Consider the following 17,765-nt stretch of genomic DNA (forward strand, 5'->3'; position numbering starts at 1 on the left):
TAGTGGCTCCCATCCTGTGGAACACCCTCCCATCAGATGTCAAAGAAATAAGCGTTTATCCTACTTTTAAAAGACATCTGGAGGCAGCTTTGTTTAGGGAAGTTTTTAATGTTTAAACCTGTATTGTGTTTTTAATATTTGACTGGAAACCCAGCCAAATGGACTGGGTATAAATAATAAATAATTATTATTAGATAATGCACCCCAAAGATCAACTGATAATGCATTCCAGGGATCAGTTGTAAGAAAGAGCTCTTCTCGCTTCCTTCTTTAATGGCAGCCTTCTTGATAATCGACCTGGTTGGTGCATTTCCATTCCCAGATGGCTTTATGCTCCTTGCCTTTCTCCCAGCTCCAGGCAGGTACACAAACAGGGCGCTGCTTCCTGCTGCATTTAAATGCAAATCTCAAATCTGAACCAAACTCACACGCACACACCAGAATGTTATATGAGGAATATTTAGATTGCAATGGCATGCTGCATTTCTGCTTCCCTGAGAGGCAGGTTTAGAACGCCATGGCTGCACACACACACACTGCAGTCACGTAAGCTTGAATTATTCAAGAGAAACGTGCCACTCTTCATTCTTGCCAACTTCCAGCGAAGCATCTGTTGGCCAGGGCAGGCCAGGGCAGCAGGCAGCCTCGTAAAAATCTGTTTCTGTGCTGTTCCCTTCAAACGTCGCTGCAGATCAGAGTCAGCCAAGGCAAGGAGCCCCTGCACTTGTTGAGTTTGTTCAAAGACAAACCGCTCATTGTTTACAAGGATGGGACGTCCAAGAAAGGCGGACAGAAGCCTGCTGCTCCAACACGCTTGTTCCAAATCCGCAGGAACCTAGCATCCATCACCAGGATTGTCGAGGTAAGAAATAGGCGTTCAGAAACCTGTTCTCCGTGTAGCAAGATGAAACGGACACCAAATTCCAGAGCCGGGGATAAACTAGATGTGATGGTAGCAGACACGTGTGTCTGCCTGCAGATGCGCCCCAGTCAGGTAGAAAGGTGTGATAAGACCCTAGCAAGCTGTTTTATATTGAGAGAGGTTCATCTAGCTCAGTGCTGAATACATTGATTCCATATGTATTCAATCAAAGGAGCTCTCCTCTCTGGATTTTCAAAGCATGGGGAGTCTCCAGATTTGGGGAAGAGATAGGGTAAAGTAGCAGTCGTTGTAGGAGAATGGCATATGAGGGGGGAATTAAAATGGGCGCGAGGGGTTCACAATCCACATGAAACCAAGGTATGGATGGGCCAAAGCAGCACCTCTCCAGGGCTTCAGAAAAGAGACATCCTTGGCCCTCTGGAGCAGATTCAGGGAGTCCTGTTGTGCTACTGGGCATTCTTGCAGTGTCTTCCATTTGTGCAACCATTCAGCTGAATGGCCCTGTATACTGATTTCAGGTCCCACATATGAATGTTTGCTGACTAGGTTGTATCATTGCCGCACTGAAACTGGATTATATTGAAGCTTGTATGTATTTTTCAGTGTTATCTTGATCCAACTTTTATGAGTCAATTGAAAGTCCTGCCAAAAGCACTTTCCTAAGAAGTTGTTGTTGTTGTTTATTTTGCTGGGTGGGAATGGAGATGTGTGTACAGTAAAACCTTCCTTTCACTGCTAGTTAATTTTTAACATCATAATTAGGACTCTCTCTTTGTGTTGGCCTTTTAAGAGCTTGCATCTTGAGTGGCACCTGTGAAGTCAGAGGGATTGTTCTGGGCTTAAATTAATGTTGCAAACTGCAAAAATGGGAAAGAAATAGAAAAGAAGAAGCAGGAGACTGATGCAATCTCACTCCTGTCTCAGGTTGATGCGGATGCCACTTCGCTGAATTCCAATGATGTTTTCGTTTTGAAACTGCCAAGTAATGCTGGGTATACCTGGATTGGGAAAGGAGCAAGCAGAGAAGAAGAGAAGGGGGCGCAGTATGTAGCTGGTGTCCTCAAGTGCCAAACCTCAAGGATTGAAGAAGGCCAGGAACCAGGTGAGCACAACTCTACAATTCTAGCGTTCTGTTATTCGATGCAGGAAATGTCCACAGCCCTTGACATTCGAGAAAATGGCTTCCTAATATTACTGGCCGTACCAGTGGTGTAGCATGGGTTGCCAGTGCCCAGGGCCATATGGAGGAGGTGGGTGGGAGGGAAAAGGACAGAGTATGCACGCACTTTAACTGCCTAACAGCGTCCACATCATCCAGGAGATTGCAGCTGCAAATATAAGAAGAGTCGTTCTGTTGTCTGGAGAGGTCACTTCCTGGCTTGCATGGAGGAACCCCATGATGGAAGCACACAGCTGTATTGAGGCAGCACCCAGTGTTGAAATTTTACACCCCTAACAATCTTGTTTCCTCAACACTTGTTTGCAGGGCATTTCACCAAGGAAGTGTTTTTGTTGTATCTTCCAGAGCCATTTTGGAGTGCCCTTGGTGGAAAGAAAGAATATCAGACATCAGCACAGTTACTGACTGAGTCCAAAGACCATCCTCCACGTCTTTATGGCTGCTCTAATAAGACCGGCAGGTTTATAGTAAGTATATGGCAGATAATTTCTGCTCTGTCCCTTGATTGCTATGATCATTCCATCTCTGGGTCTTAAATGAGATTACTCACATCCTTTGCAGAGCAAGGAAGAACATCATTTGCAGGGCATAGAGCAAATTTATCATAACATGGAGGGCTCAGACGTAGGCTGCCTTATAGTTGATCATATTTCGGAGCAATGCTGCCCCACCCACTGACAATCCTGCCATTCTGTCTTTTATTTTTTTCCCTTTTCATGTCCTTCTGGCCAGTGTTTTTCTCCATGTCCACTGAGCCACTAAGCAGTATATATATATTTATTTGTAATATACTGTGGCTCAAAAGCTTTGTCAAAGAGAGCTGAAAAACCTCCAGGTATATAGCTGTGCTATGTTTGGAGTTCGATACATTCCTTTTGCCTTGAGAAATGTAATAGGTGTGAAAACAGAAGGGTCTTTTAAGAATTCTGAGTAGTCAAGCCCAGAATAAGCAAAGAAGATATTGATTAACTGAGTCAACACTGGTGGATAAAAATGTAGGTCACACAAAGGATCTTCATGAGGCATGGATTAAAACATTTTTTCCAAGGAAAGCTTTGTTGAATCTCTCCCTTTCTCTCTTTCCATACATACACATATACATATACACAGTGCTTTTTTCTGGGGGGACGCATACCCCTAAACATTTTGTGAATCTTTGTACTTTTGTCCATTTACCGTATTTATTTTCCCCGATTTGAACTATAAAATGGTGATTTTCTTGTGTCAAAATGAGAGTACCCCTAAACATTTTTTTAGAAAAAAAGCACTGCATATACATACATATAATTTAAAAAAAAAACTAGAAGAAACATTTTCCAGGACCACTTTTCATAATACAAACATTGATAACCAATAACATTAATTAAATAAAAACAAGACAGAGAGATTCTTATCTGCTCATTGCTTCACCTAAATGTCTAATAAATCATGGCTCTTTGTGTCCATCAAGTGTATCTGGACTCTGAAGGAAAGAAGCAACTGACTTATAGGCTCTATATACTTGCATACTAAGCTGGTACTCCATTGAGATCTTCCAATTTTACTATATAATTAAGTCAGAACAAAACACAGGAAGCTTTGAGGAAGAACATATTAATGGAACAAAGCTTGGCTTGATTATGAAAACACATACTTTCTGCAGTGTAAGAGGGCTTACATTTTGTTTCAAAGTTGTATGAGAAGGACTGAAATATCCAGTTTAATTTTATCGTTCAGCAGCAGTCTAGTTGCTCTGTGTACAAAGGGAGAGGGAGATGAACTTTTTAGTAGTCACTATCCTATTTTCTCTTATTTGGTAGCTTTATATTGTATCGAATGGTGGCGGCTTACTCATTAGTCAAGTAACAAGTGCAATGCAAATTCCCACACACATCTGCCCTAATTTTCTAAAACGCAATGTTCTGTACCAAAAAAGTGTTTCTCTTAAAAAAAATAATCTGCTAATTTAAAAAATAAAGTAATGTCACCGGGTGTCTAGTTAATTTAACAGATTTACTGCATTTTATTCTTTATTTAAATCCTTTCTAAACATGGTTCCTCAGCGCAAGCACAATATGTCCATTGCTTATTAAAAATAAATCAGCAGCAGCCTCAAATTCACTGCCTGGGTAAGTTTCCAGACAGCTAAATAACAAGCGCTGCCATAGGTGTAATGCCACCTGGAACATTTCTGTCTTATGGCTAGTCCTAGATTCTGATTGGCCAAGAAGGATGTATTCCACATTATTTGGTTTGTGAAAATATGGGTGCCTCCCGACTGTCACTATTTTGTAGGAGGAATTCGAGCGCATACCATCAATTTAGGTGTGTGCGATTAAAGTAGATTAAAGCATTTTGTTGTGCAACAAATCCATTTTAAGACTTTCTGAGGTTTGGAATGTGATGGGAGAATGCATTGGAAAGTGTGGGATGAACAAATTATTAATGGAAAGCCATATGAACACCCCACCAGCAAATTAGGATGAGTGCTCACTGCCGTATAACCACTGTATAATCAGAGTAAATGCTCAATAAAGACAAGATATAATCTAACCCTTGACACTTTGGCCTCCCCCCTTGCTGCAGCTGGTCCTGAACGCCTGACTGCATTATCTTGACTGTGACTCAGTCTCTAACTGTTCTCATGGCTGTGATTTCTCCTTTTCAACCTCCCACAGTCCAACCTATACTGTCCATTGCTTGCGATTTTGACCCCCAACCTTTACCAGCTCTTAAATAGCTTCTGCCACTTCCAGCATAAGATGGACTCTACCTCAACATCCACTCATAAATCAGAGAACATTGTAGACTAGTCTGTGCTGTTTTGTATACAGGAACGTTTGTTGCCAAGTGTTGTTGTTTTAAAACATAGATTGAGGAGGTTCCTGGAGAATTCACTCAGGAGGACTTGGCTGAAGATGACGTCATGCTGCTAGATGCTTGGGATCAGGTAAGGCACATGTTATTAACGGAGCTGTGTGGGACAAAAGAGACATACAATCTGGTTTACACCTATAGCAGCATTAAGTGGAAGGACATGTAAGATGAAGAATGGACTGCACCACTTCAGGTTGCAGATGGAGTAATCACATCTTCAAATCCCAATCCCATTAAAGATACATGCAAATAGAAAACTGGCACAGCAGGCTGGTTTGTAATGCTAGCTTTTTATGTGCAGGGAGCTGTGCTTCTGCTTTTTGGTTTTTGTTTTCCCTGGGGAAAGATTCAAAAGTGGTAACCCCTATTTCTAGTCTGAAATGGTATAGCCTATGCCAGGCTCATTCCGTAGCCATGGTCTAACTCAGGGGTAGGCAACCTAAGGCCACAGACGGTCCAGGAATCAGCATGTTTTTACATGAGTAGAATGTGTCCTTTTATTTAAAATGAATCTCTGGGTTATTTGTGGGACATAGGAATTTGTTATCCCCCCCAAAAAAAAATAGTCCGGCCCACCACATGGTCTGAGGGACAGTGGACCGGCCCACAGCTGAAAAAGGTTGCTGACCCCTGGTTTACCTGGATTGTTGTGTAAAGGAGTTCAAAGAATGATAAAAGAAAATCTTGGGATGTGCTGTGAAGGAAATGAATGGCATACAGAACTCCACAGAAGTGAAGTTAAAGGAGGAGACATGGAGGGAGGGAGAGACCTCTATTTTAAAACAAGCAGTTGTAAAAGATGTTTATTTGAATATATTTGAGAAATGACTATATTTGCCAGAAGAATGTGCTAGATGCTTGGCTTTCTTGGGGCCCGTTTCAACATGACATTTGGCATCTCTGGCTTGGCTATTGAGCAATTCCCTTGAAAACATGTTTAAATGAGTCATTCACACCACTTTCTCAGAGATGACCTGGAGAACTTAGCAGATGTTCTGCCAAAAGTAAAAAGATGACTATTTATATATATGTATCTGAGAATCCACCCAAACCAGAAAACAAGTCAGTTGAACATAAGACATATCTTTAATTAAGGAACATGATATTCAGCACAAATGGTCTTCATATACACTTTTTTTTATAGAACTGTCTTCTGTTTCATAACAGCTATGCCAACTCTCCTAAATATGTAATTTAATATCTCTCTCATCTCATTTCCTCCTCTCTGTCCCTCACAACCACACTCTCCAACTCTCATTTCTCAGCTGGCACAAGCTAGCAGTCAGTCCCAACTCCATTCCCTCCCTTCCTGTCAATCATTCTTCCGCTAGTTCTTCTGTCACAGTTTATTTAGCTGCCCATCAATAAATATTCCCCAGCCAGCGTGCAAGCAAAATAATGCTAAAAATTGCAATATATCATAATTAAACCAGCAAAAAACTGCTGAAAAGATAACAGAAAACTGCCATTACCCAGAGGAAGTATAAAACAGCTTGAATTCAAAACACAATTAAAAGATCTGGGTGAATAAAAAGGTCTTTGCCTGGTGTTCAAAAGACCATAGAGATGGTGCCAGACAAGCTTCTCTGGGAAAGGTATTCCCTAGCCAGGGTTCTACTAGCAAAAAAACCCCAAACTTTCCTAGACACCCACCTCCCTTCACTTGGCGAGGTCGCCCACAGTGCATGCAGCCTCTTAGGAGTATCTTAAGGGTTGGGGCAAGGGTATCCAAAGGAATTTTTCTGGGGAGAGGGACAAGTAAACACTCCAAATCAACCAACAAATATGCATCCATAACTGAAAAGTGGGAGCAGGCAAGCTCCTTGCTAAATAAATGAGAAGAGTGCCTGCACATTTTGTCATGTATCTCGTGCTCTACAAATACTAAAAACTTGCTCTTTAAAAATAAATCAAAGAAAACTGGGAATCTGGGGATTGTGCTTCATCTGGGGGGAGGGAGCCAACAGCCTCCCCCCCGAAAGCCCATGGTTTGGGGAAGCATATGCGGGAGGGGGCAATTTTCTTTTTTTCAAAACTGTAGCAGTTAATTGCACATTTATTCAAAATCCTATTAAAGTTGCATAGTTTAATTAATTTGACAAAACTGATGAACTTGATCCAGTGATAGATGCTCATCAAAGCCTGATGGTCATTTATACATCCAGCCCCCCATCACCCCCTGCCCCCCCCTGGGGAATCCCAGGGGGTGGTACCAACCACTCTGGGAACCACTGGGCTATCTCATTTCTTCTGCCTTTTTGTCCAGTTTCAGACTCTTTTCTCTCTTCCTTTATGTGAGAAAGAGAAATTAAGGAGAACCAGAAACCAACAGGAGGCAAAAGGAGGGGGCAATTTTCCAGGCTTTTAATTACATTTACACCCCCCCCCCTTTCCTCCGAGGAGCCCAATGTGCACAAAAGCAATGGACAAAACTGGGGGGATATAAAGGTCTTTGCCTTGCATCAAAATGACATCAAAGTAGGCATCAGGCAAGCCACACTGGGAAGAGCATGCCACAGTTGGAGTGTCACCACCAAGCAGGCCCTGTCCTATGAAGCCACCTGCCACATCTCTGATGATGTGGACACCGAAAGGAGAGCCTTTGTTGTCCTAAGGGACACAAATAGCTTGAAGGAGAGAAGGACAGATGAATGTCGGACTTCTACAACCTTTTGCCATCTAGATGTTTTGTGCTGCAACTCCCATCATCCCTGATCACTGCCATGCTGGGTCCAAAACATTTAGAGGGCACCAGATTGGGGAAGACTGGGAAAAGTTGGTGGCCAATAGAGAAATGAGGTGGAAATAAGACTACATACAGCCTGAAAGAAATTTTCAAGGCCATGGGACTGCAAACCCACAGAGGTGGGCAAATCATGGAGCTGAATTTTAAATATTGACTAGAAATCATCCCTGTCTTTGAATGCTGGGCATTAGTATTTTATGTACAGGTCAAACTGTGGCGAAACCTCAAATTTATACCACTTTGTTGAAGCAGTCTCTCTCTTCATCACATCCTAGATATTTCTCTGGATTGGTAAGGATGCAAATGAAACGGAACGCACTGAATCAGTTAAATCAGGTAAGCTATGATTAAAATTGATGCAGTCTTTTTTAGATGAATGAAAGGGGATATTTGAAGAGCTTCTCCCAAGTTATTTATACTAATCAGACAAGGTAGTCAGAGGCAACCCCAGTAGAGGCGGGCCTATTTGGGCGGATGGGGTATTGCCCCACCAACTCCTCAGTCAGCCCTCAGTTTGCCCCCCTACTTTCTGCCAATCCAGATTCCAGACAGGCCCATTGTGAGAGGCAAAGGCAATTTTCCCAGGGTGGTGCTGGCTGTCAGTCTCCTCCTCAGTCTCCGTGTTGCCCATGTAAAAATCCTCAGGGAGGATAATGGGGCAAAGGTAGAATTCTTTGGCTCTTCCTGTGACTGCCTTCATCTCCATGTTCTGTTGGCCTCCTAAAGTTCTGCCCGACCAGCCCCACTGGGTGCCAGCCACCATTGCTGACCCAGAATAATTTGGGCCTGTTCCCACATTACCTTTGGGGCATAGTGATAGCCTCTGTCCATATAGGACATCTTCATTTGTGTATGAGTTATCACTCCGCTACTTTTCTTGTTGACCTGCTAGTGAAAACTCTGGAGAATTGTAGGTTTAGCTGGTGTGTGTTTGTGATTAACCCTGCATTTGTGAACGTGCCTTATTTCCCCCCCTAATGTATCATTTGATGGACCTCTTCATATGACCTCTGCATGATAGTCACTTAAAACTGTATCCTTGTACAACAGAAAGGGTCAACATTTTAAATCCACAAAATTCATCAAAGCAGTTATTAAATAGAACCCCCCCTCCCAACTCTCCCCTTTCTTCTGTCTCATTTAAATAAGCATTATTCACTTTGATAAGGAATATTTGGGGACGCTGTTGTGAGAAAAGCCAGATTTGATCTTAACATCTCAGCTTACTAGCTGAGATAAGAATTTCCATGCATGCATCCTCTTCGCAAAAGTGAACAGGCCAAAGTCTTCAATTAACTGTAGTTTTCCATTGCATCTGAACCAGGAAACTATGGTTATTGGCTTTATAACAAGCCAGGTTGTGAACACATGGTTCAAAGTTGTCTTAATATCTTTGCTTGTTCCAAAGACATTAATCACAGTTAACCATGTTTCGACAAAACAGGGAAACTATAGTTTACTGAACAGTTTCTGGTTTGTTTGTTTGTTTCTTCCACAAAAAGGAAGAGCAAAGAAGCTGCACACACATCCAAAAACCTCAATTTGCATCTTGGCTTATTAAGATTCATGTCCTGTGTGCATTTGATTGCCCAAAGGAGCCCAATGGGTGCCCTAGGTGGTCTATGGGGGGGATCATTAAGACAATGCAATGTGTATCTCACATGAGACAGACTGTAGCCCCCCAATAGTCCTTGCAGTATAAAAGCTCACACATTCCCCATTTGTTTTAATAATAGGCATTTTGCTGATTATTAAAATGCCTGCAGGACTCAGATCTTTTGTATGGACAGGATCTGCTTTGCATTTTTAAAATGTGTACCTATTAAATTTCCAGATGGCTCTGTAGCAAAGCTCTTAGTGGTTTACAAACAAGATTACAATAAGACAAACAATGAAATCAAAGCTAACAACACAAACCCAAATAACATTATCCAGTTCAAAATGAAATCAATAAACTCATTCATTTGGAAAAGTTGCGGAAGTTTATTTGAAAGATAAGAGAACGCTGATGTGGGTGTTGAAGAGCAGGAGGCCTTCACAGATGTTTCTGCATTTTGAAAAATGTCTGAATGAACCCTATAACTCAAGGGATGGAGTGATCCTTCAGCACCTAATCAATGGAGCTTACAAGAGTGTTTTAGATAGTACTATAAGTCAATTGCAGTACAATCCTATGCATCTTTACTTGGAAGTAAGTCCCAATTAATTTAATTGGATTTCTTCCCAGTAACTATGCATAGGATTGTGGTGTCAGAAACAGAATAATGGCCAAGATTTACAGTGCGGACTGGCTTACATATCCATATGAGAAGATTCAGTGATCCCAGTTTGGTATAGAACTGTGGTTCCCAACGTGGGGGCATGCTCTCCGCAGGGGGGCAACTTGATTTTTAAGGGGGGGAATTTGAGAACGAGTTATTAACAGTTAATGGTCTTTTAGGCTTCCTCCACATGAATAGTTCACTTTTTGAATAATAAGAATTATATGTCACGGGAGGGGGCATCAGGATTTTAGAGATGTTTAGGTGGGGCATGGCCCAAAAAAGGTTGGGAACCACTGGTCTAGAACCTAGACGTGAAGGAAGCAGTGCCAGGAAAATGGCTACCCCGGCATAGACTTACCACTTGCACTGATTTTTCAATTCCTCTGGTCTATCACGCAGGCTACAGATCAGGGCTGGGGCAGGCTAGGTGTGGTTTTCAGCGACTGTGCACTGAACCAACATATTGGAGCCAGGGTAGGATGTGAGGGGCATGAAAAAATATATGGACATATCTTTCCACCGAGGGCAAGGTCACTCCACACACACATATGTGAAAAGAGGTACACACAGAGCAGCCTGTCTGTTGCAGTGAACAAAGAAGAGAGTTTAGGATTGCGGGTGGCGATCTGTGTTTGAACTGTAATGTTCAAGTTACTTCCCTCACTGATAAATTAACGGATTACTATCTTGCATATTCATGTGTTTCAGCCAAACGCTACATTGAGACTGATCCTTCTGGGCGAGATAAAGGGACTCCACTTGTTATTGTGAAGCAAGGTTACGAACCCCCCACATTCACAGGCTGGTTCTTGGGCTGGGATTACAACAAATGGAAAAACTGAAGCTTCAACTGCAGAAGAGATATCCCAGGACAGCCATCCTCTGGCAGCTTTAAGCATGTGTTTGCAAATCACTGTATATGTTGCTGCTGTTGTGGTCCATGTGCCAGTTGTGTGTGTGTGTGTGTGTACAACACAGAGGTTGCCAATATTTTTCTAAACTGGAAAAAACACCAGGCACCACACACAAGAGAGTGAAGGACCTGCCAGCTTTGGTTCTCTCAGTTTCTCATTTTTGAATTCTGTTCTCCACATTTCTGCAGCAACTTTCAATTTTTTTAAAAAAAGATCCTCATGAAAATTCTTAAGTGTTTTCTTAAGAATTTGTCACAATAAACACATTTTCATATGCAGTTTTGACCAATGCATACATTTTTGCAAGCATTTTCTTCTAATATAATGCCTTTTTGCATGCTATTTTCACTAATAATGTTAGATTTTATGCCCATTTCTCCCCAATATATGCATTTTTGTAAACATTTGTTGGGGAACTGCATCACAACATTTGGATACATGCATGGCTGTGTTTTGGTTCTCGTATTGTTTCGGAGAGTGCAAATTTGATCAATTGAGCTTTAAATGTAAACTGAATAAAATTTCTCCCCCATCCCTAGTACACACACACAGCTCAACCTATTATTTTGGCTGGCTACAATACAATGCTTCTTTCAAGCCTAATTTCAGTGAAAAGTGGGGTGGGGAGGAATGGGGCCCTATGAGCACCGGGAAAAGCCTGTGCAGGTACCTGCAGGTGCCACATCGGTGACCCTCGGTAAAATAATATGCACACATTCTCTAAATATGTTCCCAGATGCAACTGGAAATGGCCCTTCTCCAGTTCCAAGTCTGTGCATAACTCCCCCAAATCCAAGGCTTAATTCAGTTTTGAAAAGGATTAATAGAACACCCCCTGCATAGCATTCCATTGTGCCGGTGGCTTGGCTTGTTATGTAATTGAGTGCAGGTCTTGGTTAGGAATAGCGGGGGATGAGTTACACTCAGCTCAGACCTAGCTTGGTAATCATGACTTCTCAGTGAGCATTCAGAAGCTCGCCTGATTTCTCAGAGCTCTCGCCTAGCTCATAATGCTAGTGCGGTCTTTTTAGATTGCTTTCGCTTTAGTTATTGTTGACAATGTATTTTTCAGTGAATTTTCATTGTCCCCTCAAAATGTCTCCTATTTTTAGCTCAAGTACTGGATGCTAATTCTGCCTTATCTCTCAAAAGTTTAAGGCTCCAGGGGACTGTAATAGTAATTTTTTTTTTTTACAGTGCCTGTACCTCCTGACATAGGAGCCAACTCCTAGGGGCTGAGGTCACTCCAACCTCCCAATAAAATATTTGAGGGGGCTGCCCCACCAAAGTTGATGGGCGTTGCCATTCAAGGGAACTATATCATCCCTGAACTTGTTTGACCAATTCCCTGATCCCAGTGAGCCAAAGCTTAAGCACAGTGTGTTTGTAGAGTCTCTATATTTGAGCTCTCCTCTTAGCCCATGTAACTGGTAAGAGCCACAGCCTAGAGGGAAATACTCAAGCTATTTCCAGCTGTGCTCCTTTGCTGAAAACTCTATTTGTTCCTCTTTCTGTGCCAAAACTGTGGTCTAAACACATTTCAGCAAAGCTTGGTTCCTCGCCATGCTACTGTTTGGGGTTTACCACTCTCTTCACGTCATTGCAGGGTTGTGTGGAGGTTTGTGGTCTGCCAAAAAAACCCACACACATTGGGACCACCTCCTCGTCTACCACCTCTCCAGATCAATCTGCATAATCCAGACCATGGCGTGTTATATGAGTAGAGGCAAAAAGTGAGCAAGATGCCCGCAGAACTGGAAATGAAAAAAATGTATGTCAAATAGTTCTCATGAAATAGCTGTAAAGAATGGATGAGCAAATGAATGCCACACCATAGAGTGTGAATGAAGATCACAGTGGATTCACATTGCTGTTTGGGGGAATGTGTGGCTCCTGATCTAGCAAGAAACCCGCATGTAGAGGCCTGCTTCTTCATAAAGCGTTCCTTTTCTGGACCTGAGCATCTATGTGCTAAGTCATATTTTGATACATTGCTATTTTTTAAAGTATATATTTCAAAGAAGCAAATACATTACAAAAAAGTGACAGCCGTGATAACTAAAAAATTTCTAAATTATGCATTTTTAAAAAAAACTTAGACACATTTATAGATGTATGAATCCAATAAATAAATGCTTTCCAATCCTGAACAATCTAACTACATTGTTGTTTTCCTTCTTTTATCATAATGTAACTAATTTTGACATGATGTTATATTCATAGAGTTTATTTTCCCACTAACTGAAGAAATTATCTTTTATTTAGCTTTCCGAGGTAGATGTAAATATTTCTTTATATTTATTTGTTACATTTTTATCCCACCTTTCTCCAACGAGTATTGTACGTGGTCCCTCCCATCAACAGCCCCGTGGAGTTGCTTTGGCAAAGACAGCGTGCCTGCTCCAAGGTCACTCAGTGAGCTACCCAACTGGGGCTAATCTAACATTCTTAACCCCTTTGTTCCACTAGCTCTTGCTAGCAGGATAATTAATGTGCATCTTCAAAAATACCACACTGAGATTAGTACTGGTTTAGTAATGCAGTGCATATTGCACACCATGACTCTTCATGCTTTACTAAATTTCAAATGAGATGTAGCTGCCTTCAGCAAAAGGATAATTCAGTCTAGAAACAGATTTTGATTTGGAAGGAACCTTAGAGGCCATCCAGTCCAAGGATGGATCTATACCAGGCTTCCTCAACCTCGGCCCTCCAGATGTTTTGAGACTACAATTCCCTGCATCCCTGACCACTGGTCCTGCTAGCTAGGGATCATGGGAGTTGTAGGCTAAAAACATCTGGAGGGCCGAGGTTGAGGAAGCCTGATCTATACTGATCTGTAAAAACGCTATGGAAGGCTATTTATAAAAAGTTACATAGCTCTCAATGCAATTTCCCATTGCCAACAGATTGCTGCTCTGCAACGCCCTCTGGTGTCACCTTTTTTATAACACATTTTTAGCGTTATAACCAACCAGTGTAGATTCGCCCCAACTCACTAAATTTAGCAATTCCTCCTGGAAGGGTAAAGACCCCACTTGTATGGCCTATGCTTAGTACTCATGGGAATGATTGGCCATTTAATGGCTGATTATCTTTGACTGCCCCCCACCCCATTACAACCTCCTGTCTGACTGAAATACACAAGATTCAAATGCTAAAGAATATATGGTATGGTTTACTTATATAATGCTTTTTTTAACTCAGGGCCCCCAAAGCAGTGAACAACTATATATATTAATGCAAATAAAATATATAATAAAAGTACAATGTATCAATAAATCAAAAGAAAATAAAATAGCATCAGGACTCGGCCATGAATATAGATCCTACAATAAGATTTGATTATCACTAGGTGCAATGCACTGGAGATTGCAGAATTCTGTTCTTTGTGGGAGTGAACAAGTCATCAGAACCACCTTGTTGGCATTTCTTACACACCATGTTAGTCAAAACCCCCCAACACACTGGCCATCATAGCTCATGTGCATAGGGGTTTCAGCTGCTTCATAGTTGTTAGGTCTATTACTGTTTTTGGCTCCAGATATGCAGAACAGAAAGATTTGTACAGCTGCATCCCATTTTCTCACAAGAGATTTGCACAGCTTGTAAGGGGTCACCTTATGAAAAACAACAAAGTTTATTACTATTTGCGTGAACACAACAATGAAAGGCCTGATTAGCAATTTCCTTTTATAATGCAATCAACAAAAGACAAATGAAACGCAATGCTATATTTTCCACCACCAGTAAGCAACTTAAATTGTTCTCTGTGTTGTCTGATTCTGACATTAACCCAATAGGAAAAACTCTGAACACCAATTCCTTCTACTGGCATTATCTGTACAGTGTGTGTTAACATACTTCTGTATCGTTAAATTGTACATCAAGAGTGTCTATCATGAAAACAACATGATTGTTAATCAAGTTGATGCATGCAATCTACTTTTAAAACATATTTTAGAATGGGCATGTTAGTGGCACTCCCTTGAACTTAAAAAATGTGACTCATACAGAGGTGATGATCTCAAACTGGTTTGTTGAAATAATTGCAGTCACCCCAGAAACGTGTGTGCAGCAGAACACCATGTGCATGGGCATATATTTGTACAGAGGGAGTCGAATGAAGAGCTGCATTTCTTTCATATATGCCTGTGATGGTTGTACCATCCTATTGTATGCCTGATATAGTATCTGGAATATGGTTTTTGCAGACAGAATATGGAATGTGGTTTCTGCAAGTAACACTTGCATTTTTTGGTTTTGCATTTAATGCATCTGCTATTTGATTGTAAGATGTATATACGTTAGAATGAATGTTTCATTTAAAAAATGGGCTTTCCTTTCTCACATCTCCATGATTTACAAGGGATGCATTCCAGAGTAAAATAAGGTATAATGTTGCAATCCTATATAATGTCTATGGCAGATCCCTTCCTTGATCCAGACCAGGATTCCAGAATGCTCTGTCCTAAGCATAGACTAGTCCACCCCAGGACATAGAGAATTCTGGAAGGAAGAGCATCCATCTGTAATTGTGAGCAAGGAAAGTATTCTAAAACAAACATCTTCATTTAAAACCATAGTCTCGGTCCATGTTCTCATTTCTAATACAGCCTCAAGCCTCTGAATTCAACAACACTAACCTGGAAATATGCTTATTTGAACTCAATGGGACTTCATTCTGGATAGGATAGCACTCCTTGTTTCACTAGTATGGATTGTGGAAGGAGGTTAGAAATAACATCAGATCCATTAACCTAGGGGCAATATCTACTTTAAAGCAGCAAGATGTAATGTTCTGCTGTCTGCCTTATGGCTAGGTTAGACGGATAACCACCAAAACACAGCATTCGTTCAGACTCAGCTGTCTTGAAGGAAAATGTCAACCAGGAATTAATATTTTATTGCCAAGAATGGCTGGATACCAGATTCCATGTGATTTATTTATTAGGTATGAATCACCTTACATGAATCATCTCAAGGTGATGGATAATATAAAAATAGCACATCTCAAATACAAAACACATGGGATTCAAAATTAAAAACACTGGTGTATTCATAAGAAAACCTTCACAAGAACCCCCATTCCATTGTCATGAACACCACATAATTGACCTGTAAAACTAATTCCACCCCACGAAGCAAGAATCAGCAGGATGCCTGGCAATACAGTTTTTGCCTGACACTGAAATAATGTCAGAGCTGGCACCAAGAAAACTTCCTTACAGACATCATCTTCTTGCCTATGCACCTCCTTATAAATTAGCACAGATAATTGTAACATAATTTTTCCTAAGGATTCTACTTTGCAATTTAAAAACTGGAACTTGGCATGAGAAAACCCAGTCAGCATTTTTACTTTGCTGTCTGACATCATTTGGATTTCCTCCTCATAAACTACAAAAATAGCAGTATCAGGTTTAATGTCTTTCAGTGGATTGAAAACATTGATACAGTTTTCAGGCAGGTGGCAGGAAAGGACTACTGCTAATGTTTGTTGCTCTGATGAGGCCTTTCCACCCTCCACTTCCTATTATGTGTTAGCTTCCCTCTCTCTGTTTTCTTGCTCTAATCCTAGATGAGAGGCTCCCAGTTTCAGGAACAAGCCTTGACTGTATAATGACTGGACAATCCCTAGCAGAACAAGCCATTAATCATCTGGAAAATAGCAGTGCCTATAAGTCTACAAGCAGCCTGTAATGAGCCGCAGCAATTATAATTCTCATCGCTGCTTTCATGAAAGTTTGATATATTTATTGGATATGGGCACTCAACAAAGTGAGAGAAAATATGGCCAAGCAAGACACAAGAGAATAAGAAGACCAATAAGTTTGGTTCAATGGATGAATGGGAAGCAACGGTAAAGATCCAAATAGGAGATGCTCCCTGCAGCCTTCATCCATGCACAATAAGACCAGTGCATACCAGGTGTGGAGTTTGCCACTAAATGAAGCTCTTCTCTGAACCCCGCATACTTACAGTGTATGCATGCAACCATCATTGCTACCACCTTTTGAGTAAAGGAGAGTTGTTTAGATGGTTGTTTGGCAGTAGGCTTGCTTCCTGTTCCTCATTTAGTACAAAAAATGTATTCGTAAATAAGGAGCTGGTGATATCACCTACTTGGTGATATGCTGTGATTACCTGCAGAATTAGTTTGAATCCACAATCTTTGTACTGACAATGGAGAGAAGGGAGCACTTGCTTGGTCTCCAATAGGAATACAGGCAGCAACTGTTTTAGGTGTGTCTGATAGGTGCACGACTGTGCATGCACACAACACGCCAAACCCAGAAGTGACCCCAAAATAAAAAAACCAGAAGCCTTTTTGCTAGGTATTTCAGGTCAAAAATTGCCGAAATAAAAATGGATATTTTTAATGTATGCTACAACAGTGGCAAGAATTCTATTAGGTCAAGGTTGGAAGACTGGAGAAGTACCAACGAAAGAACAATGGCAAGAAAAACTGAAACTAATTTTGCAGAATTAGCAAAATTAACAGACAAATTGCATGAAAAGGACAATAGTGACTTTAAAAAAGAATGGGAACCTTTTACAACTTATCTACAGAAACAACAAAAAGAGATGGACTCATTGGCAAGTTTTGAATAAACATTCACAATTTTATTTAAGTAAAATATGGAGAAAAACAATGCAATAACATTTTATGTATATTAACATGCAGATGATAACAAAAAACGTAACAAACCAAGGGGGGAAGATGAGGGAAGTCAATGGGGGGGATTGAAAAATGTAAAATTGGATAATTGTTTTTACAAACTGTTACAAAAATAATAATAAAATATTTAAAAGAAAAAGAAGTGACCCAAAAATGTCACAAAAACTCCATGAAAAGGGGCAGAATGGGGTGTTTGCAGGCTTTCTCAACGGTGTTTCAAATATACGTACATAATTTCAC

General features: G+C 40.9%; 1 protein-coding gene across 1 annotated transcript in view; it reads left to right on the forward strand.

The window, feature by feature from the left end:
• The window catches only part of SCIN (scinderin), a 49,304-nt gene extending 36,303 nt beyond the window's left edge, over positions 1 to 13,001 (forward strand). Inside the window, exons 11-16 of the mRNA XM_053409363.1 lie at positions 692 to 862; positions 1,808 to 1,985; positions 2,409 to 2,530; positions 4,915 to 4,992; positions 7,941 to 8,001; positions 10,638 to 13,001. Of these exons, the coding sequence (XP_053265338.1) occupies positions 692 to 862; positions 1,808 to 1,985; positions 2,409 to 2,530; positions 4,915 to 4,992; positions 7,941 to 8,001; positions 10,638 to 10,771 (744 nt within the window). The 3' untranslated portion in view covers positions 10,772 to 13,001. The remainder of the gene's footprint in view (positions 1 to 691; positions 863 to 1,807; positions 1,986 to 2,408; positions 2,531 to 4,914; positions 4,993 to 7,940; positions 8,002 to 10,637) is intronic.
• The last annotated feature ends 4,764 nt before the right edge of the window (positions 13,002 to 17,765 follow it).

The sequence above is a fragment of the Podarcis raffonei genome, chromosome 12, assembly GCF_027172205.1.
Source record: "Podarcis raffonei isolate rPodRaf1 chromosome 12, rPodRaf1.pri, whole genome shotgun sequence".
Taxonomy (NCBI): domain Eukaryota; kingdom Metazoa; phylum Chordata; class Lepidosauria; order Squamata; family Lacertidae; genus Podarcis; species Podarcis raffonei.